The 23,287-nt window shown below is 55.3% G+C and overlaps 1 protein-coding gene across 1 annotated transcript in view; it reads left to right on the plus strand.

Moving 5' to 3' along the window:
- The window catches only part of IGSF21 (immunoglobin superfamily member 21), a 270,299-nt gene that overhangs the window by 233,941 nt on the left and 13,071 nt on the right, over positions 1-23,287 (plus strand). Inside the window, exon 5 of the mRNA XM_043908963.1 lies at positions 20,666-20,781. Within this exon, the coding sequence (XP_043764898.1) occupies positions 20,666-20,781 (116 nt within the window). The remainder of the gene's footprint in view (positions 1-20,665; positions 20,782-23,287) is intronic.

The raw sequence follows: 23,287 nt of genomic DNA on the forward strand, positions 1-23,287 counted from the left end.
ATTGCAGGAGGATTCTTTACCGTCTGAGTCACCAGGGAAGCCTTATCTTTTGGGTGGGGGGCGGGGGGGAGACACAATTAAACCCGCAACAGTATCTGAGCCAGGAGGGAGAAGAACAGATTCACTTGTCTGGTTTCAAAGCCGGAACTCTGGGCTCTCAGCCTCGTGAGTCACTGTTCATGGTGCGTTTGCTCAGCTGCCAGGCGCTGTGCTCAGCTTTTCACAAGTTAATTTACTGAACAGGCACGAAAGCTCTGGAAGGCAGGTACTGCCGCGTCCCTTTTGACAGGTGAAGAAGCTGAGAGGTTATACCACTCACCCAGGCCACCCAGCCCACTAGTGCCAGAGCTGGGGTAAGTGCATCCCAGACTCTTAACTCCACTCTACTGGCAGGCACAGAGTACTGATCAGTATTAATAAAATGTTCTATCTTAGGATCCCTGTGTCTGTTCTAGAGGCTTCCAAGTGAGATTGGCAGAAGAAGGTAGAATTCTGCAACCCGAGGCCACAATGGCACCAAGCCACACTATATGCTTTTCCAAACCTGGGGCCGGGGGACACGGCTTCCACCCCAGAGAAAGGCTGTTAATGAACTTTGCATAGCTTGTCTTTTTCATCAGTTATGTTTTACTGAATTTTAATTCAGCACATCTGGTACTTTTTTCCCCTTATTTTTTCATCTCAATTGATTTTTATTGTGATAGAATTCACATAAGAGATAATTCACTCATTTAAAGTACATGAGTCAATGGTTTCCTGGCCAGGCCTCCTGGAAGTAGGCTCAGCCTCTGTCACTCTCCCCGCCCCAAGCTGCCGATAGCCCTCTCCAGCCCCAAGGTGAATATCTTCTAATGGACTGAAAGAATCAGAGTCCAGAAAGAAATCCTCACATCTGTAGTCAATTGATTCTCGACAAGGATGCCAAGACAATTCTGTGGGGAAGGAAGAGTTTGTTCGAAAAAACGGTGCTGAGACAACCAGATGGCCACATGCAAATAATAAAGGTGGACATTCCCTCACATCATGTGCAAAAATCAACTCGAGATCCATCATCAATCTAAATGTAAGAGTTAAAACTATAAAACTCTTAGAAGAAATGCATAGGAGAAGATTGTGCCTGTGATTCCATTGATCTGATGTCTATCTCCAGTGTGATTGTGTTGCCCCTCTGATGCATGACTTGGGGCCACAAGCCCATGAGAAGCCTCCCCCAGTTCCCCACCACCACCCCGCCCCGTGGCCATTTCCTGGAGCTTTCCCATTAGGAGACACTCACCCTGGGGCTGGTGAGGGTTATAGGCCTGCAAGGAGGGTGACAGAAGCTGAGCCCACTTCCACGAGGCCAGGCCAGACCCAAGGATTTCTGGAGAGATCTGGAACTCTGCTTTCTAAAACCAGGTTCTTTTATTTTTTAAAGATCATCCTCCATTTATAGCTACTACAAAAGTTTGGCTATGTTTGCCCTTTGTACGATGTATCCTGGTAGCTTACTTCTTTTTAAATTTTTATTTTCTCCTGGAGAAGAGTTGACTTACAATGTTGTGTTAGTTTCAGGAGTACAGAGAAGGGATTCGGTTATGCACATGCGTGTCTCTCTGCTTTTTCGGATTCCTCTCCCTTTAGGTTATTGCAGAATGCTGAGTAGAGTTCCCTGTGCTATGCAGTTGGTCCTCGTTATCTGTTCCATATATAGTCGTGGGTATATTGGGCTTCCCTGGCGGTTCAGCTGGTAAAGAATCCACTGCAATGCGGGAGACCTGGGTTCGATCCCTGGGTTGGGAGGATCCCCTGGAGAAGGGAAAGGCTACCCACTTCAGTGTTCTGGCCTGGAGAATCCCATGGACTATACAGTCCACAGGGTCACAAAGAGTCGGACACACTGAACGACTCTCACTTTCTCTTCTTTAATCCCAGACTCCCAGTATATCTCTCCCCAACCCCTTGGAGCTTATTTTGTACCCAATGATCTGCGCCTCTTACTCACCTACTCTTATATATTGCCCTCCCCCTCCCCAGTGGTGACCATTAGATTGTTCTCTACAGGTATGAGTCTGCTTCCTTTTGTTATATTCACTAGTTTGTTGTGCTTTTCAGATTCCACATGTAAGTTATATCACACAGTATTTGTTTGTCTGACTTATTTTAGTATTTAGCATATTCAGGTGTTTAGCATAATACCCTCCAAGTTCCTCCATGTGGCTGCAAATGGCAAAGTTTCTCTTTTTGATGGCTGAGTAGTATTCCGCTCTACACCACATCTGCTTTATCTACTCATCTGTTGACGGACACTGAGGTCGCTGCGTATCTCAGCATTATTGTGAATAATGCTGCTATAAACATAGGGGTACGTGTATCTTTTCTAATTTGTGTTTTCAGATCTATACCCAGGAGTGAAATTGCCGGGTCCTACAGCCATTCTGTTTTTAGTTTTGTGTAAATGGGTGCAGCCGTTCTTGAAAACCGTAAGGCCAGATTCTGGAACTCAAGTCTCTAGATTCCTAGCCTGGTGTTCCCATCTAAAACCAGGAGCATCTCCCCAGGACCAGTCACTGGAGTGTCGGGAACCTCTCCTGACTCAAACAGGAGGAATGTCTCTGGCTCCAAGTAGGATGGGGGAAGTGAGGGCCTGGGCAGACCCGGTTCCCGTCAGAGACCCTCTGCTGCTCCGCAGGCCCGAGCAGAGCAGGAGAAATGCAGCTCCGCCTCTCTGCAGGCTGCCTGCAGAAAGCGGCTGCGGCTGGTAGGATCCAAAGTCTGCCCGTGGGGCAGGCCAGCTGTGGGACCCTGGCGGCTCTCTGCAGGACCAGAGACCAACTGGGCTATATGGTGGTCCAAGGGCAGGTCAGTCAGCAGAGGGAGGTGGCTGGTCTGAGAATCCCTGGAGGTCCCCAGGCAAGCGAGCTGAGAGGTGCTATTCGGAACCGTCCCTGCAGCCCCCACCATAGTCCAGGCCGCCTGCTGGGTGAAAAATGATCAGCTCATTCCCGTCTTGAAGCAGGAAGGGACGAGCCACCTGCTGGGCTTGAACTAATTACAAGAATCAGCCCCAGGCGACTGCAGTGGCCCTGGGCTCCAGAGAGCACTGGCTGCTGTCAGGAGGAGATGGTGGGGGCTGAGTTGGGAATCCGGCCAGAGCTGCGGAAGTGTCCTGGGGTGCGGAGGGGAAGAGGGTGTGAACCCAAACCTCCACCTCCCTCTCCAGACGCACCCAGGGTCCTGAGGACCTGACCCGGGTGCCTCTGTCCACCAGGCAAACACTTGGGCTCCTCCAAGCCCTCTCCCTCCCCCACCCACCTCCCCACCCGCCGTGGATGAGTGACGGTAAATGTGTGTGCGTGCACGTGCGTGCTCAGTCGTGCCCGGCTCTCTGTGACCCCATGGACTTTAGCCCGCCAGGCCCCTCTGTCCATGGAATTCAGGCCTGAATACTGGAGTGCGCTGCCATTTCCTACTCCAGGGGAATCTTCCTGACCCAGGGTTCGAACCTGCATCTCTTGCATCTCCTGCATTGGCAGGCTGATTCTTTACCAGCTGTGCTCAAACTGGGAATAGGAGAAGGCTGGGTAACCCCAATGGAAGAGCTGCTCCTCTGTTCAGTAAGTTGACTAGAAACAGCGCTTACCTCCCAGGAGAGTCGATGGCTGGTTAAGGGTACAGGCCTTGGATTCAGCCATAATTTTGAAACCCAGCTCTGCAACTGTGAGTAACAGGAGCGGGAAATGTTTATTGAGCATTTACTACACTCCAGTTTTCCTCCCTGGGAAATCCCACGAACAGGGGAGCCTGGCAGGTTATGGCCTCTGGGGTCACGAAAGTCAGACAAGCCTGAGTGACTAAACAACAGCTGCAAGACCCCAGGCATGGCCTTGCTTTACCCCCAATCCTGCGTCTGTCAGGGCGGCCCCTTGGGCAGGGGCTCCTGTTTATTCACATGTTTTACACCTGCGGAAATGGAGAAGCCAGAAACCGCCCAAGGGCACGGGTCCAGCAAGGCTACAACTGGGACTCAGACCCAGGCAGGCTGGCTCCAAAAGCAGTGGGTTAGAGGGCTAACCGCTGCCTACCCTGACAGGCGATTTAACCTCCTTGAGCCTTAGTTTTCCTGTCTGCTAAATGGGGATGACAGTGGCACCTTCTCTGTTGGGCTGTGGTATGTAAAGGCTTGTGTCCCAAGCTCATAGTGGTGAGCACTCGTGAAAAGGGTAGTTATTCTTCTCACCCATTTTGCCTTAACCTTCACCCTGGAAATGTCAGTGGGCCAGGGAACAAGGTCAGAGATGCGGGAAGTGACATCAGCCCAGTGGGAACCCTATAAGCCAGGCAGTGACAACTCTGGCCTCTCACCCTGAGCCCTGGTGAAGGAGATCCAGAAGGGACTGACCCAGCGCCCTGAGTCCAGTCCCACTCATTATGCAATCTTGCCATGACTTTTCCTCTCTCAGCCTCAGTTTCCCCATCTGGGAACTGGGGGTGACGAAGGTTCTATTGGGGAATAATGAAGGGTCCCCCTTCCTAGGGCTGTTGTGGGGTGTAAGGACGAAGACACCTTAGCCTGACCTGCTGGTAGGTTCTGGAGGTGGGGAGGGCAGTTCGGGGGGGAAGTGGGGAGAGATTTGGCAAAAGCCAGCCCAGGGCTCAGGCAGAAGAGGCTGGACATGCCAGACATCTTTAGACATAAGCCGCAGGACATGGGGACCAATTGGAAAGCTGGGAGCAGATGCGGAGGACGTGTGAGACCTGGGCTGGGCTGGAGATGCTCCCTGGAGAAGGTGCCAGTGAAACCACGTGCCCGCACTCAGCAGACAGCAGCCGTGGAAAATGGGTCACTGGAGTGGAGGGGACAGGGCGGCAGCCCTCAGGACCTCTGCAGGCCTTCTCCCCACCAGTTGGAGCTACTAGATGGGCAGCAGCGAGGCTGAGGCAGCTGGCTGGGCTTGGCTGCCAGAGGGAGGGCGCAGCCCGGAGGACCGAGGCTGGAGCGGCCAGGATCTCCCAGAACGGACACGGAGGCTGTTCAGAGGCTGAGCGCTGCGGTCTTGAGCACCTGGACCCAGCCGGGGGCCAGGAGAGAGGATGTGCACTCTGCCCACCTGCCCGCCACGGGCCCCCAGCCAGCTGAGGTCACCTGCTGAGAGCTCGTTCAGAGAGGGGCCGAACAGATGGGTCTGGGACTCAGAGGAGCACTTTGGAGTTAACTGGGCTGGGTCACGCATCAAGGACGGTCACTTCCCAGCCTCAGCCTCGAAGGCCAGGGCCTGCTGACTGATTCCTGGAATGGGCTTCCGGGATCCTCCGTCCCTGCCTCTCTGAGCGCAGCCCTGCAGAGGAGGCTTGCCCCTGACCGCAGCCCACTGTGAACTTGGCAGCAGGCCCAGCTCGGTCCATTAACCCCCCAGTCCTCCCGCTAGTCCTCCCGTCCTCAGGTGACCCTATGCTGTCTCAGTTACGGGGGCAAACTACCGCTGGATCAGAGAGGGCAGGGCATTTGCCTGAGGTCACACAGCTGTGAGTGGGCTGGGATCTGAGCTCAGGTCTGCTGAACGCCAGAACCCCCGATTTTTCCATGACACAGGCTTCCGGGAAGACGCGGGGACACTGCTCCTCCCTGACGTGGGGCAATGGGGCAGCCATCCGGGCCTCGGCCAGAAACCAGGGCTCCTCTCGATAAGACAGCGTGGGACACTTGGGCTGCTCTCTCAGCTGCTCCTCCTAGGCATCTGGGAATTCAGCAAGATCGGTGTCCCCATTTTACAGAAGAGAAAACCGAGTCTGCGCATAAAGGGAAGCCTAGAAGAGGAACCTGAAGCTTCTCTGATTACCTCTCTCCCTCTGTGGGGACGGGAGGCCCTGAGCTGGGGATGGAGACAAGGCCCTTCGAGGCACAAAGGGACCGCTGCATAACCCCTCTGACCATGATCGCGGCTGCAAGGAGCAGATGGCTTAGATAAGCAACAGGCACTGTTTTCTGCATCTTGTCCCTGGGACCACAGGGCTGAATCACCAGCCCTTCTCTGAGGGAAACGCACAGGCCGTTCGCTCGTTCATTCTTCACACTTACAGGTCTTTGATCCAACCAATATTTATAAGCCCCTGTTACGGGCCTGCCGTGGAGGAAGGACCGAGAGCCATCTTAGTATGGGATGACCAGGACATACGAGGCTGCTGTTAGTCACTCAGGCGTGTCCAACTCTCTGTGACCCCACAGTCTGTAGCCCACCAGGCTCTTCTGTCCATGGGGATTCTCCAGGCCAGAATACTGGAGTGGGTTGCCTTGCCCTCCTCCAGAGGATCTTCCCAACCCAGGGGTCAAACCCAAGTCTCCTGCATTGCAGGCAGATTCTTGACGGTCTGAGCCACCAGGTGAGCCCTGGGACGTACAATATTAGTGATGAATTTTGTAGTTACAAGGAGGCAACTATAGCTTCAAGCACTTTATAAATTGATTTACTCTTCACAATTCCAGGAGGTAGATACTTCCGGCACTCTCGTTTTAATAAACGAGGCAACTGCGGCCCAGAGAGGTTAAGTAACTCACCCAAGGTCACACAGCAAGTGAGTGGGCAGTAGCCAGGCTGCCTCGCTAGGGAGCTTCTTTATAGTCTCTCACAGAATGGCCTGTCATGCCCTCCTTGACTGAGCTAGAGATTCATCTGCTCCCTGAAATAGTCCAAGCAGGTGGCTGCAGTCCCCCAAGTCTCTCACCAGCTCCCCGGACCTTCTGCGTCTCACAGATCTGGCCTCTCTCCACCTACTGTCCACCCAGCTCGACTCTTGCGTCGCGACCCCACCAGAGCAGGCCTGCAGGCGTGCCGTTAAACCTTGACAAGTGTGAGGTCCACGCGAAGCTCTATCCTTTCCACCCCTGGGAGCTGGATTTAGTGTTTCTGGCAGAAGGTAGACCTCCCTGCCTGGGACAGGCCCCTTAATTACAAGTGATATGTGGCCGGTGAAACTGTAGCGCCTCAGGCCCGGTGATTTAAGGAACAAGCGCCAGGCTGAAGTTACAGGTGTTGCAGGAGCCGGGGGAGCCGGCTGGGGCGGCCTGGGAAGCGGTGAGCCAGCCCTGGACGTGTCTGCTGCCTGCAGACCTTCCTGGGGCGAGGGAGGCGATCCCACCGCCTCACCTACAGAGGGGAAAACAGGCCAGGACCACGCTGCTTGTGCGCTTGGCCTGGGAGCCCGCACTCCTGCCTCTGCCGCCAGCCTGCAGTGAGCCCCTGGCCTCAGCCTCCCCATCTGCACACAGGGAGGCAGGGTTACCTCGCTCACTCTCTCGGGGTGAACATCTTCACACCATATCGTCTTAGTGACGAGAGCTAACACGGACGGACAGCTTGTTTTGTGCCAGGATTGTGCTAAGTTCTTTATGACCGTTTTCTTGTTTAGTCGTCACTGGGTGAGAGAGTGGTTGTGGTTATTCCCATTTTACAGAAGAGGAAACTGAGGCTCAGAGAGATGAAGCAAATGGCCCAAGACTGCATGACTAGCAAGTGACCACGTGGAGGAGATTCTCAGCCCTTCCCTCTGACTCCAGAACCCGACCTGATCTCTAGGCTCTGGGGATAATGAGAAGGACATAAGGCCCAGTGTTTGCTCTGAAGGAGGCCCCGAATGATGGAGGAGACAGAGAAGGTCACAGGTTTCCAAAATTCCAGCTGATGGGAAAATAAGAATGAAGGGGGAGGACTAGGTTGCAAGGTGAGGGGTGTGGGAGCTCCAGGAAGGGGGCGTTCCTCCAGGGGGTGGCATCTGGAAGGCTTCGCGGACAAGGCGGGGTGGAGCTGGGCCCGGGAGCCTGGGGCAGACAGGCCAGGGGGCATTTCAGGCCGCAGGAGCCCTGGAAGGAGTGGTGTGGGAGCAGGGACGCCCAGCAAGGATGGAGCACTCGTGTGTGGCCGGAGCCCAAGGAAGGAGCCAGGAGTAAGATGCGGTAGAGACGGCAACAATGCCGGCACCGCTGACATCGGCTCAGCGCTCGCCAGGCGCCAGGCCAGGGTCTAAGCTCTTCGCGGCAGCCCCCGGCTTGGCCTGCTAGGGTCCAGGCTGCACGCAGGTCAGCAGCATCAAGCAGCCACAGCTCCTCCTGTATCTGCAGCCGCTCCCCGCCGCGCACGTGGCCTCCCGAGCCCGGCCCCGTCACACCAGTGGTGGCGTTGGCCTCACACGAGCGTGAACCCACTGTGAACCGCACATGTCAGAGACCCAGGGCGCGCGCTCCTTCTGAGAATCACCCTGAAACGATACTCACCTCCCGGATCCGTGGGAAAACCGCCTTCCACAAAACCAGCTCCCGGTGCTGAAAAAGTTGGGGACCACCGCTTCACGCAGTGCTCATCAGGGCCGCAGCGGACGCGGAGGAAAGCACCGAGAGGGCTAGGGACTCGCCGCGGTCACCCCGCTAAGAGGCGGTGGAGCCGGGAGTGGAGCATGGGCAGGCTGACTCCCGAGCCCACATGCAGCAGCCGCGGTGGCCGGCCCCACAGGAGCAGGGGGAGGAGACGTGAGGGCCTCCCGGGAAGCCTTCTCGCTTGCCCAGCTGGCGTGGGCCCTGGCTGCCCTCTGGGCCTGGGCCGCATCTGTGAGGCGAGAGCAGGGCCCTGACTCCCGCGCCGTCTGTCCGGGATGCCGGGGCCGCTGCTGTGGGCCTGGGCCGCTGCTGTGGGCCGGGGCCGCTGCTGTGGGCCGGGGCCGATGCTGTGGGCCTGGGCCGATGCTGTGGGCCGGGGCCGCTGCTGTGGGCCGGGGACGCTGCTGTGGGCCTGGGCCGATGCTGTGGGCCGGGGACTCTGCTGTGGGCCTGGGACGCTGCTGTGGGCCGGGGACGCTGCTGTGGGCCTGGGCCGCTGCTGTGGGCCGGGGACGCTGCTGTGGGCCTGGGACGCTGCTGTGGGCCTGGGACGCTGCTGTGGCAGCCGCGGGATGTAGGAGCAGGGCTGAGAGGAGACGGTCTTCCCCGAGGAGCTCCGGCCAGCCGAGCCTCCCAGCTGGGTCTCCCTGGGTCCCAGGCCCATGAGCGGAGACACCCCAGCTCCTGAAGCTCCCCGCCAGGAAGCCCTGGGCCCCGCCCTGCTGGCCCACCCCGCCGTCTGGCCCTCCTCCTCTCCAGCCGTGAACCCTCCGGCTGTTCCCTCGGGGCTCCCCACGTAAAGCCACAGGCTTTGTGAACTGGAGGAGGCCTTAGGACCCGCCTAAGCCGGCCCCCTCACTGACCACAGAGGAAACCGAGGCCCCGAGACAGACCCCACAGCGGGGGAGAAGCAAGGCCGGGCTGGGGGCCCAGGCCCTAACCCTGGTCCTTACTGGCTGGGTGGCCATGAATCAGGGCCTCTGTAAAATGGAGATCATAATTCCTTACTTCTGGGTTCTGCGAGGCTCTGATGCGCTAAAGCATTCAGCATGGACCCTGCCTCAGATGAGCAGTGATGATGGTCAGGGGCCTCCCACCTGATGCGTAACTCAGGACCCCTTGGGCCCCGGAATCAGGGCTCAGAAGAGGCTGCTCAGTGAGCAAATCCGTGCCCTCATCACCCCACAAACATCAGCGCCGCCCCTGCTCGCTGAGATTTACTCTGCGACGTGTGCAAGGTCAGCAAAGCCCAGCGCTGGTCAGAACAGAGATGGAGGCTACTGTTCCCAAGTCTGAGGGCCAGTGGAGGCAGGGGCTTAGCAGATGCCAGGCATCCCGCAGAGCCTGCCACAAGCATAAGCCCTGTGAGACAGTCCTGTGTGATGCCCGTCTCACAAGCGAGAGAATCGAGGCCAGAGCTGAGCAGGCAGGAGGTGAGCACAGAGAGCTCAGAGGTGGGACAGTGGCCCAGGCCACAAGGGCCGTGAAAGGCCAGGGGAGAGGCTGCGGAGGCTGGACTCCGGGACGCCCCCACTCCCAAGTCAGGCCACCCCACCCTGGCCAGGAGTTAGATCCCTGCTAGGAACGAGCTTGGCTCTGCCTTGCCCCGCTCTTGGAAAAGACGCAATCCGATAGATGTGTGATAGAGTTGGTCGTAAAAATAAGTGTTCACCGACAAAGCTGGGTGATGGCCTCACGAGTGTTCATTGTACAGTTATTTGTGCGTTTTGATAGGCTTGAATATTTTCATAGTAAAATGTCAAGGAGGAAAAATAAAACACACAATCCTCTTCGCACAAAATGCCCCTTCTCCGCAGCCCTTCCCCTCCCCTTCACCCTCGCCTCCCCTGGAAATCGCTTTATGAGACTCAAGCAGCAAGAACGATTTACTTGCCCTCTGACTCAGGAAATCAATCCTAAGATGCTGACGGGACTGGAAAGACTCTGTCTGCAGAGCCCTCTGGGAAATCTCCCACTGGAACGGTGGGCTCTGAGCTGGGGATCTGGGGGTCTGGGGGCTCTGCTGGGAGGCTGGTGGCCAAGTGCTCCAGCCCCCACAGGTGCCCGCAGGAAGGCGCTAACGTCACCCTCACCTTATAGGGGAGGCCCAGGAAGCCAGCACCCCACAAGGGACCCACTGCCTGTGAGCGGAGAACCTGCGACCTGGGGGCCAAGTGACCCCAGTGCGGGGTGGGGAGGGCCAGGGGCGAGCTCTGTTCCAAGTCTCCGAACACCAGGGCATGATGCTGGCAGGGACACAGTTCTGTTGGAAGGGACAGAGGCTTTCCTGGGCTTGGGAAAAGGACTTGAGACCCACCCAGAATCTCCAAGCTCCAGCCCATTGTTCTCAGAGGCTTGAGGGGTGGTGGTCAATGAAACAGCCTGAACTTGAAGTTGAACTTGAACTGGAAGAACTTGAGCTGAGTGCCTCTGCCACGGGCCAGATCTCAAATGTGCTTGCGCACTTGCCAAGGCCTCCCCAAGCTTCCGCAGGCTTCCAGAGTCTTCTTTAATAAAACTACAACGATGCAACCTGGTGAAATCGCCCATGTGTGTAATACATACCTCTGGGATACACTGGAAACATCCCCCACGTAGCCAGCCTTGCTGCTATTTAAAATGGGCTCCTGTCACACCCCATAGATTTCATCTCTGCCCAAATGGCACCTATCATGGGCCTGAACACATTCACTCTATTGCCACATAAACTACAATGGCGTGGCGGGGCGGGGGCAGTTCTCAAAACACACTTTGTGAACTTCTGGGTTAAAGGCATTGGTGCGAAGTAGCACTAGCATGAAATTCAGATCCAACAGCAAGACCTGTGTCCTGGTCTCCCCACCATACTTTTGGGGGTGTGTGTTTGTATGTGTATATGTGTGTGTCTGTGTTATGCATATGTGTGTACGTGTATGTGGGGCTTCCCAGGTGGAGCTACTGGTAAAGAACCCGCCTGCCAATGCAGGAGACATAAGAGACGCAGGCTTGATCCCTGGGGCAGAAAGATCCCCTGGAGGAGGAAAGGGCAACCCACTCCAGTATTCTTGCCTAGAGAACCCCATGGACAGAGAAGTCTGGTGGGCTACAGCCCACGGGGTCGCAAGAGTCAGACACGACTGAAGCAACTTAGCATGCAGCACACACATGTGCATATGTGTGTGTCTGTGTGCACACATGTCTGTGTATGCATATGTGTGTGTATGCATGTCTGTGTATACACATATATGTATGTGCATATGTGTGCATGTCTGTGTGTATCTGTGTATGCATATGTGTGTATGTATGTCTGTGTATACATATATATGTATGTGCACATGTGTGTCTGTGTGCACGCATGTCTGTGTATACATATATATGTATGTGCATATGTGTGCATGTCTGTGTGTATCTGTGTATGCATATGTGTATGTGTGTGTGTGCGTGTATTTTGTGTATGTGTGTTTATGTGCATATATCTGTGTCTGTGTGTGTGCACAGGCACACGTGGGATTTTATTTCCCCATCAGCAGTAGCTCTCTGCCCAGCCTCACCGATTCACCGCCCCCCATGCTGTACCCCCCTCTCCCCCAGAGCAGCCAGCCAGAGCCTCCAGTTGGGGCTGTTAACTTTATCTCCTGCCACTTGGAAAGCAGAGCAGCTGGCAGGGGAGGGGCAAGGCAGGTGAGTGGTGCTGGCAGCCAGCTCTCTGCAGAGAGGAAGGCGGGTGGATGGGTTGTGCCCGCAGCCACTGGGGACCCTTGTGACCCCGCTCCACTCAGAAAGGCCCCCATCTCCAGGCAGGGAGGCTCTGGGCCATGGCCGCTGACCCCGCCAACGACCCAGGCCCGGATTCCCAGCGCATCCACACGCGGGCTCCCGCCCGCTCCCAAGGCTGGGGGCTGCGACTCGGCTCAGCAGCTGCCACATAAAAGGGCCCCATTGCAGCTGGTGTAAGTACAGACGCTGCGTTTCTCTCTCCTGTCACTGATGGCGGCTCCATTTGGGGGCTTTTTGTCAGTGTTTTTTCCCCTTGGCTGCCATTACTGCTCAGTTCAATATTTAATTTTCCCATAAAGCGAAGACTTGTGCTTTTTCTTCTTTTTCTTGCTGGAGTTCCCCTCCTGCTGGGGGCATCTTGCTTCCTCAGGCTTCTGCTGGGAGAGAGGGGCGTGGGCATGGCTGGGATTTCAGTCCTTCTGAATTGGGCATGGGTGGGATGGCAGGACACCTAAGTCCCTCCTCCCAGCTTATTCATTGGACAGATGTGTATTGAGCAAACCCATTTCAGGCTCTTGGGTTGCGGCAGTAGACAAAAGAGTTTCTGTCCTCATGGTGCTTACGTTCTAGTGGGGGGTGTTGGGAAAAAGGCAAGTGTGTGAACTAATACATGAACTAACTACACCTCGTGATGTGCTCTATGAAGAAATGCCAAGTGCTGTGACAGGTAATAGAAGCAGCACCTCGCCTGGACTGGGAGGCAGCATTTAAGCTGAAACTTGAAAGAGAAGCAGGACCCAACCTTGCACAAAGCTGAGTGGAAGACTTCAGGCAAAGGCAGCAGCAGATGCAAAGGCCCTGGGGTTGAAACGTGCTTAGGGTGTGTATGGGCCAAAAAAGTCTCAGGATGTTTGGAGCATGGTATTGACGGGAGGGCCAAGACAAAGCCAGAGGTGGGGGCAGGGCCCACGGCATCGCGAGGTCTTTTGAGTTCCTTCCAGAGCTCATGTGCTTGTGAGTGAAGGAAGAAAGCAAACAGGAGTTGAAACTGAATCCCTGTGTAGCAGGCTTGTAATAGCTCTGAGGTTAAAGACAAAATTCTAGGCTTCAGAAAGTACACAGCCTAGTGGAGAAACAGACATGGGCCTGGGACAGAATGATAAGCACCCAGGAGTATGTCAACAGCAGGATGGTCCAGGGATTCAGTCTGGCAAAATCCTGGAAGGCTGCCTGGAGGAGGCAACCTAAGGCAGTCTGGCAAAATCCTGGAAGGCTGCCTGGAGGAGGCAACCTAAGGCCAGACCTGAAGGATGAAGCCGTATTATCAGCAGAAGGACGAGTGTGTCCAGGCAGCAGAGGAGATGAGCCAGGCAAGGAAGGAACCTTGGTCAGCTCGGTGTGGCTGGAACAGAGAAGGCTTCCTGGAAGAGACGCTCTTTTGAGTACCCTCTTGAAAGAAGCAGAGAGAGACTGGTAGAGAGGATGGGAAAGACATAGAGAGGCAGGACCAAAAAAAGAAAGAAAACAGGAAGCACTGAGGAATATTTATATTCATGAGCACTTTTATATTGAGAGAGTGGTTTTCTTTCTTTTAAAAAAAAATATGGTATCAAGACTAAGAGCTGATTGAAAAAGAGGGCAGTCAATAGAGCAGGCATGCTGAGAGAAAAAGAATGGATTTTTGCAAATAATACAATTTTGAATTTGTCTGTTCCCTCTCCCACTCCTCCCCAAAATCTGATTACCGCCCCTTGATAAATGACCCCCTGAGCAGGAGTGTGTTCAGACCAATTTACAGTGATACCCAAGGAACAGCAGAGATTATCCCTTCCTCCAGACAATAGCCAGTCCTGGGAGGGAGAAGACATTCCCCTACATGTCCCTCCCAGCCCAGGGAGAAGTGAGAGCACTTGAAGAGGTGATATAAATAACTCCCTTCTGTTTGTATAGTACTTCGGCATCCTTGTAGAAGGTTTATGTCTGTATTCCCATTTGCTGCTTCTCTCAAAATCTTCGAAGCTGAAAGTTTGGCAGGATATGTTTTATTGAACCCATTTTATAGATGGGAAGACTGATGCCCAAGTGGGTCAATTGATTTGCCCAAAGTCCCATGGGATATTGGTAACAGAACGTGGGCTGAAACCTTGGCCTGAGTCTGTCTGAGCTCGTTCCCTAGGGGGACTGGAGGGGGAGCTTCATGGTACAGAGAGAATTTTAACTCCACTAGATACAGTTAAAGACTGAGGCCTGCTGGGGTTTATATCAGAACAGGTTTGTGTTCCCGAATTACAAAAGCCACAGGATGATTTACAGAGTGGAGAGCCATCACATTATCTGCAAAGTGAGTTATGATGACCGAAACAAAGTTCTGCTTTCAAGGGAAAGACAGGCAATATTTCAGAGTTAATTTCATAAAACTGATCACCGACCATTGCCTCACTGTATTGATGTTAACTGTCGAGTCTAAAATAATTTCAGCTTCTGCCCCCACTGATGGGCTGGAACAGGGGCCCACTGTGCTGTGCGGCCGTGTTGCATCCAAAGCTGCTTTGCCTTCCCGGATGCTGGACAAAATCAGTAGAAGAAACTTCTAGCAGGAAGGCAAAGTCAAAAATTAACTGGGAAGTCTCCCGGCTGGACCCGGGAGTGGTGGATTCAGGGGAGCTCTATGGTGGTGACCTCGGTCTGACCATGATGGTGAACTCGTAGAGCTGGGGCCTCTTTCCCAGGCACAGGGCCGTGATGACCCGAGCGCCGTGGTCTGTCCACGTGGCCTGTAAATTCAGACATAAGCTCTGCCTGGGTCTAGCCTCTCACTGCCGCGGCCACTGCTGACTACTGTTTCTCCCTTGCGTGTGTGCTTAGTCGGTCAGTCGTGTCCAACTCTTTCTGACCCCATAGATTGTAGCGCCCAGCCCCCCAGTCAGACTCCTCTGTCCATAGAATTCTCCAGGCAAGAATACTGGAGTGGGCTGCCATTTCCTTCTCCAGGGGATCTTCCTGACCCAGGGATGGAACCTGCATCTCCTGCATTGGCAGCCGGGTTCCTTACGGTCAGAGCCACCTGGGAAGCCCATATTTCTCTCTTGCTCGGGCCATGCAGAACTACCTGCTCAGTGTCTCTGGGGAGGGTCATTTCAGGTGTGTGGTATCCACCCTCCCCCCCACCCAGGAGAGCCCTGCACTAGCACGGACATCCCTGAAGACCCCCTCTCAGAGTCCACAGGAATGAGGCACTTAGGGTGAGTGTGGTGGTTACCGCTTCCGAGGGGCGCGGAGCCACTGGAGACCCAGGGTCTTTGCTGAGGACTGTTTGCCATAATAAGCCACCCGCATCAAAGCCAGGTGGTCTTGCTCTATCCTGCTCATTCTGCAGCCCACCTCTGAATTTGAGATTGTCCTTGTGCAGGATCTTTATGCCTGGGGCTGCTGCTGTTCCTGGGTCCATGGGATCTATTCCAGGCACAGAGCCAGAAGAGGACCACTCGCCCTGACCTTGGTCAGAGGCTATAGCAGGGATGGGGATCGTGAGAAGGGAGAGGAGGCTGGGATTGGAGGAGGCGTGGGATGGAGACATATGAGGATGCGCACAGAGATGGAGCAGAGACAGGGGTGGGGAGGGCACAGAAATGGAGCTCGGATGGAAAAGGGACTGGGAGGGAGGTGGAGAAGGAAGAGAGACGGAGCTGGGCTGGACGTGGGGATGCGACTGGAAAAGGAGGTAGAGACGGACACAGAGACGGAGATGGGGATGTGGAGGTAGTCGGGGAAGAGTAAGTGTGCAGGAAGGCTCCAGACTGAGAGCCCAAGAAGCAGCAGTTTGTGGAGGCGAGACTGCTGAGCACAGTCAAGGGAAGGGAAGAGAAGACGCAGGGAACAGGGCGATGGCGACGCGTGGGGTGAAGCGTCCCAAGGCAGCCAAGGACTCCCGGCGTAGACTCCCGCTGACTGCCTGCACTCAGGGCCCGCCGGCGACAGCAAAGCAAGAGGCAGGGTGACATTCTCCCAGGACACGGCGACGGAGGAATGCTTTGATGGAGACGGTGGGAAGCCTGGGCTTCCACGCTGATGTGAGCAGCCAGCTCTGCTGTATCATCATCCACACCATGGAAATCCATTGTCTTAAGAGCTTGATTAACTGTACATATTGCTAACACCTGCTCAGAAACATAACAAGACACAGGAACGCGGCTCCCAATCATGGTGTGTGTGGGCAGTGTGCGTGGCTTGGGTGCAGATCTCCAGAATGTGAGTGTGAGTGTCTGTGTGTGTGTGTGTGTGTGTGTGTGTGTGTGTTGGTGTGCTGGGGGAGGGGGCATTCGTGCTGTGCTAGAATCCTGGGCAGGACCTGGAGGGCACCGCGGCTGGCTGCCGCTGACTGAGGGTGTGGCTGTAGGCAAATCTCTCTGTCGGACCTCAGTTGTGCTAATCTGTAAAATGGAAGACCAGCGCTCTCCAATAGAAATCTGCCTTTAATTGCAAGTTTTCTCAGGACCACATTAAGAAAAGGCTTTGAAAAGTGAAAATGAATTGGAACAGCATATTTATTAATTCCAATATATTCTGTGTATTATTTCAGGAAGTAACCAATATAAAAATATTCATGATATACTTAAGGTGGTTTTTTTAAAAGCTGTCTTCCAGATTCAGTGTGTATGTTACGCTTACATCTCATAGGAACATGGGAAAGCCACATTCCAAGTGCTTAAGAGCAACAGACGTGGGTGCCACAGTCCTGAGCAGCAAGGTCCAGGGCACTGTCTGGCCTCCCCGCTAAACTGTGAACGCCCCCAGAGGCAGACATTTTACTCTCCCAGACAGTAACAACAGGCCTCAAAGAAAGAACACAATACATTCTTCCGATAAACGCATCTGACACGCACTCTCAATGTGCTTTCAGGCTCTGCTTCCTTATTTATTTATTTGGCTGTGTCAGGCTCAGGTGGGGCACTCGGAGTTTCCACACTTCATGCAGGATTGTGGCTGCGCAGACTCTCCAGCTGTGGCCCTCGGGGTTGGCTGCTCCAGGGCAGGTGGGATCTTAGCTCCCCAATCAGGGACCAGACCCACGTTCCCCACACCGCAAGGCGGATTCTTAACCACCCACCGGGGAAGTCCCGAGGTACGACTCTGTTGAATTCTCAGCACAGCATAAGTCCATTTTGCAGATAAGGAAACAGGTTCAGAGAGGCTGAGCATCTTGCCCGAGGTCACACAGCTGGGAAGTGGTACAGCTGGTCACTGAACCCTGGGTAGTGTGATCCAGGGGCTTTCCAGTGGCACTCATTAGTGGTAAAGACCCCGCCTGCCCATGCAGGAGACATAAGAGATGTGGGTTTGATCCCTGGGTCAGGAAGATCCCCTGGAGGAGGGCATGGCAACCCACTCCAGTATTCTCGCCTGGAGAATCCCAGGGACAGAGGAGCCTGGCGGGGCTATGGTCCGTAGGGTTGCCAAGAGTCAGACACAACTGAATCGACTTAGCGTGCAGACACGCAGGGTGATTTAGGGTCTATACTCTTAACTATTGTCCTATACTCCCTCTTTCATAATCGTGATACAAACGATAATAGTTCAAATTGCTAAACTGTACTGCGGGCTTACTATATGCTGGGCACCTTGTAAGCATCATCCCATTTACTCCCCAAAGCCCTCCCATAAGGAAGCTTCTAGGTGTCTGATTACCATTTGCTCAGTGAAAGAAGGAATGAGTGATTTTTAAAGGTGCCCCCTGCCTAGTTCCGAGCCTCTAGGATTCCTGGAGGGTACACTTATCCCCACATACAGACCACCATGAGCAGGGCCAGAGACGTATGCTGGCTGGTTGTGGGCTGGTTAGCCACTCAGTCATGTCCGACCCTCTTATGGCCCCAGGGACTGTAGCCCGCCAGCCTCCTCTGTTCACGGGATTCCCCAGATAAGAACACTGGAGTGCCATTTCCTCCTCCAGGGGATCTTCCTGACCCAGGGGTCAAAAGCGTCACTCCTGCCTTGCAGGTGGATTCTTTATCATCTGAGCTATCGGAGAAGCCCCACCAGAGAATTTTGCGAAGCTCTAATCGACATGGTCCCTTGATCTCTGGGGCACCTGAGTTAAGCAGAGCAACCCACAGGAGCAGTTCCCCCAGGGATCTCAATTAAAGGTCTGCTTGAGAACTGAGATGTGTCAGGTAAATGATCATCAGCAATGGCTAAAATGTGCACTTAGGGCTAAAGGTGCCAACAGACACAAGCTGTTTTCTTCTTTCCAAAGATGGAGGTGGTGCGGTTTCACGTGGTGTTGGAGCCCTGGGGTTTGGGAGTTTCAGTTTCAAATCTAAACTCTGTGAGCCCCAGAAAGTCACTTCACCCCTTAAGTTTCCCCATTGGTAAGACAGGAATAAATAATCACTTTCTGTAGACTCATGGTGAGGCTTAAGTGAGTTAACACACGTTAAGGGCTTAGGACAGCTCCTGGCTCCTAACTTTTGGCCACGGTTGGTTCTTGCTGTGGAATCCAGGCTTTCAGTGAGTTCTAGAAAAGTCAGATTGCAGACCCTGACGTGTGGATAATTGAAACATTCTGGTGTATCTCTCCCCTCTCGGAGTCCCTACCCCACTTCCCATCTGCTTCCTACCATCTCCCACTGAATTACAATTCTCCATCCATTGTTCTCCCATTGTTTCGTTTGTTCTGCTTCCCTTGCGACGGCACGTGGTGGCTGTCTGAGTGAATGAATGGCTCATACCTGGCTTTGTCTCACTAGACCTTAAAATAGAGTTGCCAGGCGCCTGTCGCCCCCGCCCGATTGTGAGCTTCTCAAAGTGCCGTATCCATTTCATCACTGAGCGCCTACCGCGAGCATCTGGCACCGTGCCCGGCACCTAGTAGGTGTCAGGAAACAGTCGTCGGATTTAATTAAACTTAACTGGAGTGAAAACCCCTTGCAGGAAAGAAACACTCACCCCTCTTCATTCTCTCTGCACCCCCCGCTGCACTTGACCCAAGGCTACAAGAAGCCAGGGCTGACAGCCTTCCCTAAGCGAAGGCCGACATTTCCAGCCCCTGTCCTGCGGATGACAAGGAGGTGGGAGAAACGAGCTGCAGGAATCCTATAACCAGCGCATTTCTAGCATGCGCTAAGCTGTTTCATAGCGATTTGCTGGTTCATCTTTCGAATATGTCTGCCAAGGATTAGTCCCATTTAGCAAATCGGGAAGCTGAGGCTCACAGTTTCGGTAATTTGCCCAAGGATGAAATGGAGGTGGTGGTGACCTCGCTGAAATGCTGGTTCCATGTCTGAAATCTCAATGCCGCACGGTGCCCGGGGGCACAGGCTTTGGCAAACCAGCCCGTGGTGGGTAGTGAGAACAGAGCAGAGCGCTGGCGTGTGGCGGGACCAACCAGAATAAGCCAGCTTTAGGGGGAAAGGAAGAAAAGAGGGCAGACCACTGGCTTCAAATCTCGCTCAGTCATCAGCTCTCGCTCCGGGGGCCATCCTCCCGCTCCGCGGTCCCCCGGGGTCTAAGCTACCCATCTCTCCGCTTAAACAGTACCCTGTGTTTCCAGTCTCTTAACTCAGGTCATGTCGCTGCTCTTGTTTGAAGCTTTCAATGACTCCCTACTGCTCTCAGGACAAAGAAAAACTCACAACCAGCGCTGGGCTGGTAAACCTGCTCTGTGGGGGGCCGGGCTGGGGGCAGGTGAAGGCAATAAACAAGCAGCCCTGATTTGCAGTGGTGGCTGATTTCCACGGTGTAAGGATGCCCACCGGGCCATCTGTTTCAGTCAAGCAGCGGTTTAAGAACTGGTTCACAATTCCCGGCCATGTCACAGTCAGCTCTCAGGAGCTGGCAGGAACCGGCCCCCGCAGGCCAGTGTGAGCGGCGACCGCTGCCCAGGCTCCGAGCGTCTCTCCAGCCCCACGGGGCACCTCATCCCCCACCTTGCCCCCCCACCACCACACCCTGCCTCCCACACTCCCCCCGCCCCAGCCAGCTGCCACGAGGCTTTTGCACATGCTGTTCCCTCCACCCGCCACACTTGTCCTCTGCCTACTGCCGCTTCCTCAGATCACAGCACAGGGTCCCTTCCTCAGGCCTGGGGGGTCCCTTCACGCTTGGTTCCACCGGGTATCTGATGCCCTGAGCACAGTGGACCATGGTGATCTCTGCACTCCTGGTTATCTTCCCTGCCAGGCTGTAAGCCCCAGGTGGCAGGGCCCTCGTTTATATGCCCAGCAGGGACGTCCTTGTCACGGCAGTTGATGCCGGGGGCACCCCTGGAATTGTGCAGCATTTGTCCTCTGCCATAGCAGCCCTGTTGAGCTTCCCTGGGGGCTCAGCTGGTAAAGAAGCCGCCTGCAATGCGGGAGACCTGGGTTCCATCCCTGGGTTGGGAAGATGCCCTGGAGAAGGGAAGGACAACGCCCTTTAGTATTCCGGTCTACTGAATCCGATGGGCAGAGGAGCCCGGCAGGCTACAGTCCAGGGGGTCACAAAGAGTCGGACACGACTGAGCGACCTCCCCTCTCACACATCTCCCCGCTCCCAGCACAGGACCTGGCCCGTCCGAGGGCATCGGTGAACTCTCTCTGAACCTTCCAGTGAAGCCCTGCTCTCCTTGTGCTTCTCTTTGGGCAGCCCCGCCCACCTCCATTGAGGTGGTGGCCGCTGACACCCCGGCCCCCTTCAGCCGCTACCAAGCCCGGAACTTCACGCTGGTCTGCATCGTGTCGGGAGGGAAGCCGGCGCCCACGGTGAGTACCGCCGAGGCCGCCCCGGCTGCGTCCCCTCCCGCGTGGCTTGCCCAGGGGCCCGTGTCGGCACGGAGCCCTCTGCAGAGCGAGCGTGCTCTGTGCGCCGTCCGCCTGGTCCCACCCTGCCCACGCAGCTGGCCCGCCCGGATGTCCATGGGTCTCTTGCCTCCTGGTGAGCTGAGGAGGACCCCACGTCTCCCAGACCCTGCAGTCCCTGAGCTGCAGTGAGGGTGGTCTTCAGGGGGTCCCAGCTTCAAGCATACTCCTATCCCAGCGATTGAACAGGGCGGAGGCAGATGAGGCCCCAGAAGGGAAGCGAAGTGGAGAGAGGCCCCCACCGTGTCCTGGACAGAGCCGGGACTCGAGGTCATGCCCTCCAGCTCCAAGCCCACTGCGGAGGGCGGGAAGGAGGCGCGAGGGAGGGAAGGGAGAGGAAAGGGGGGAGAAAGGAAACGGGGGCTCTCTGTTTTGGCACCAGCTCCTTATTAGACCCACCCCACCCACTCTGGGGGGCTTCCCTGCTGGCTCAGCGGTGAGGAGTCCACCTGCAATGCAGGAGATGCAGGCTCCATCCCTGTATCGGGAAGAGACCCTGGAGGAGGGCACGGCAACCCCCTCCAGTGTTCTTGCCTGGAGACTTCCTTGGACAGAGGAACCCTGCTGGGCTATAGTCCACTGGGGTCGCAAGAGTCGGACACGGCTGAGCGACTAAACCGTCACCGCTGACCACCCTGAGGTCTGTTGGTGTGGCTTCTGAGTTATTATCGTAGCAGCTTGAAGGGGTCGGGGGGAGGGGAGGGCCTGAGAGCATCCGGGGAGCTGGGTTCCAGCCCCTGACGTCACATGTGCCAAGTGACCCTGAGCAGGAATGCCCCCCTCTGCTTCTCAGGCTTTTTGAGCAGGTTTAGGGTGTGGACAGTATTACAGCTTTGCAGCTTTTTTAGAAGCAGCAGGACTGTTTCATCTAAATGATTATGTGTGGAAGCCCCGTGGAGAAGATCTTTAGAAGGGAAGGGAGGGCAACTTGCCCCAATGGGTCCCTGAGGCTCGTCTGTGGGACGCTTAGGGCTCGCTGCAAACTCCCCTGACGGCTCAGCTGGTAAAGAATCCACCTGCAATGCAGGAGTCACAGGGGACGTGGCTTTGATCCGTGTTGGGGAGATCCCCTGGAGGAGGGCACGGCAACCCACTCCTTATTCTTGCCCGGAGAGTCCCCACGGACAGAGGAGCCTGGCGGGCTGCCGTCCACGGGGTCACAGAGTTGGCCACGACTGAGCGTAGAGTGGGGCCACGGGCAGGAGCGTAGAGTTCCAGGTGGGGAGGCGGTTCTCCTTCCAGACCCTCGACTGTCTCACCGGGAGGACCCGTGGGGGTGATCTTGGGGCCTGGGCCAGTTCACCCCAGGCCGTGGCCCAGGGAGACCCAGCTGCCCAGGACGGGACAGGAGTAATCAGGTGTGAAGAGAACGGGAACAGGGCAATCAGCAGGTGCGCAGGGCAAGCGGGCCGCGGCGGGGTGCAGAGCGCGCCTGCAGTAAGGGCCTGCCCCCTGACCGTACAGCCCCAAGGACACAGACCCAAGCAGCCTCCAAGCAGCAACCGGTGAGGGCAGGACACGGCCCCAAGGTTTCCCCTTTGGAGCCCATGAGGAGGGCTGGCCTCCCTACAGTGAGACAAGCTGGTCTTTTCCCCCAAAGAAAAACTCCTTTTTTGCTCAGCACACACACACACACACAAATTCTACTCACAGTCCCAAGGCTGCCGGAAGCCCTCCCCCTGCCCCCCACCCCCGCCCCAGCCCGCTGGCTCCTACCATTTAAGACACAGCAATACTAAATTCAAATATATACGAGATCCTCATCTCCCCGCATTCCAGGCACCTTATGTTTGGCTGGGACGTCAGAACTTGAAAGAATTCTTTGATATAAATTACAAACCTGCTTTTGAAGCACTTTTCAAAAAAAAAGGGAAAGAAAGAAAAACCCCAAAGCAGGCTATTATGTGCATAAGAGATTCTTCGTCGGAGCTATAAACGCTGACAGTCTCTGCGCGCCCCGCATTTCGTGCACCCTCCCACACCCTCCTCCCCGCGGCCTCCATCTCCCTTTCCCCACCAGCATCAGCGTCCCCAGAGCTGTTGCCTGGCCTCCCCTCTCCCTGTCTCCCATCGATTTATTTATCTGATTTATTAAAAAAGAAATACACCCAATCCCCACAGGCCTCTGGGCGTATGTACCAAAATAAAAAGACAGCAAATTAAATTAAATGCTGCCTCTCAAAACTCGAAGTCCCTATTAGCAGAGAAAGCGAGAAGATGCCGGCTTTCACCCCATCCTGCACCTAGCGCCCTCCCACACACACAGCTGTTTCCTGCCTTCCATCTCTAACACCGCCAAGATGTGCGCACGCACGCACACGCGCACACACACCCCTCCTCCGCCTTCTGACTTCTCATCTACTCTCTGGTGCTCCCCTCCTCCTTGCCCCGCTCTCTCCAGGTGGGCAGG

Source organism: Cervus elaphus, chromosome 8, assembly GCF_910594005.1.
Source record: "Cervus elaphus chromosome 8, mCerEla1.1, whole genome shotgun sequence".
NCBI classification, from domain to species: domain Eukaryota; kingdom Metazoa; phylum Chordata; class Mammalia; order Artiodactyla; family Cervidae; genus Cervus; species Cervus elaphus.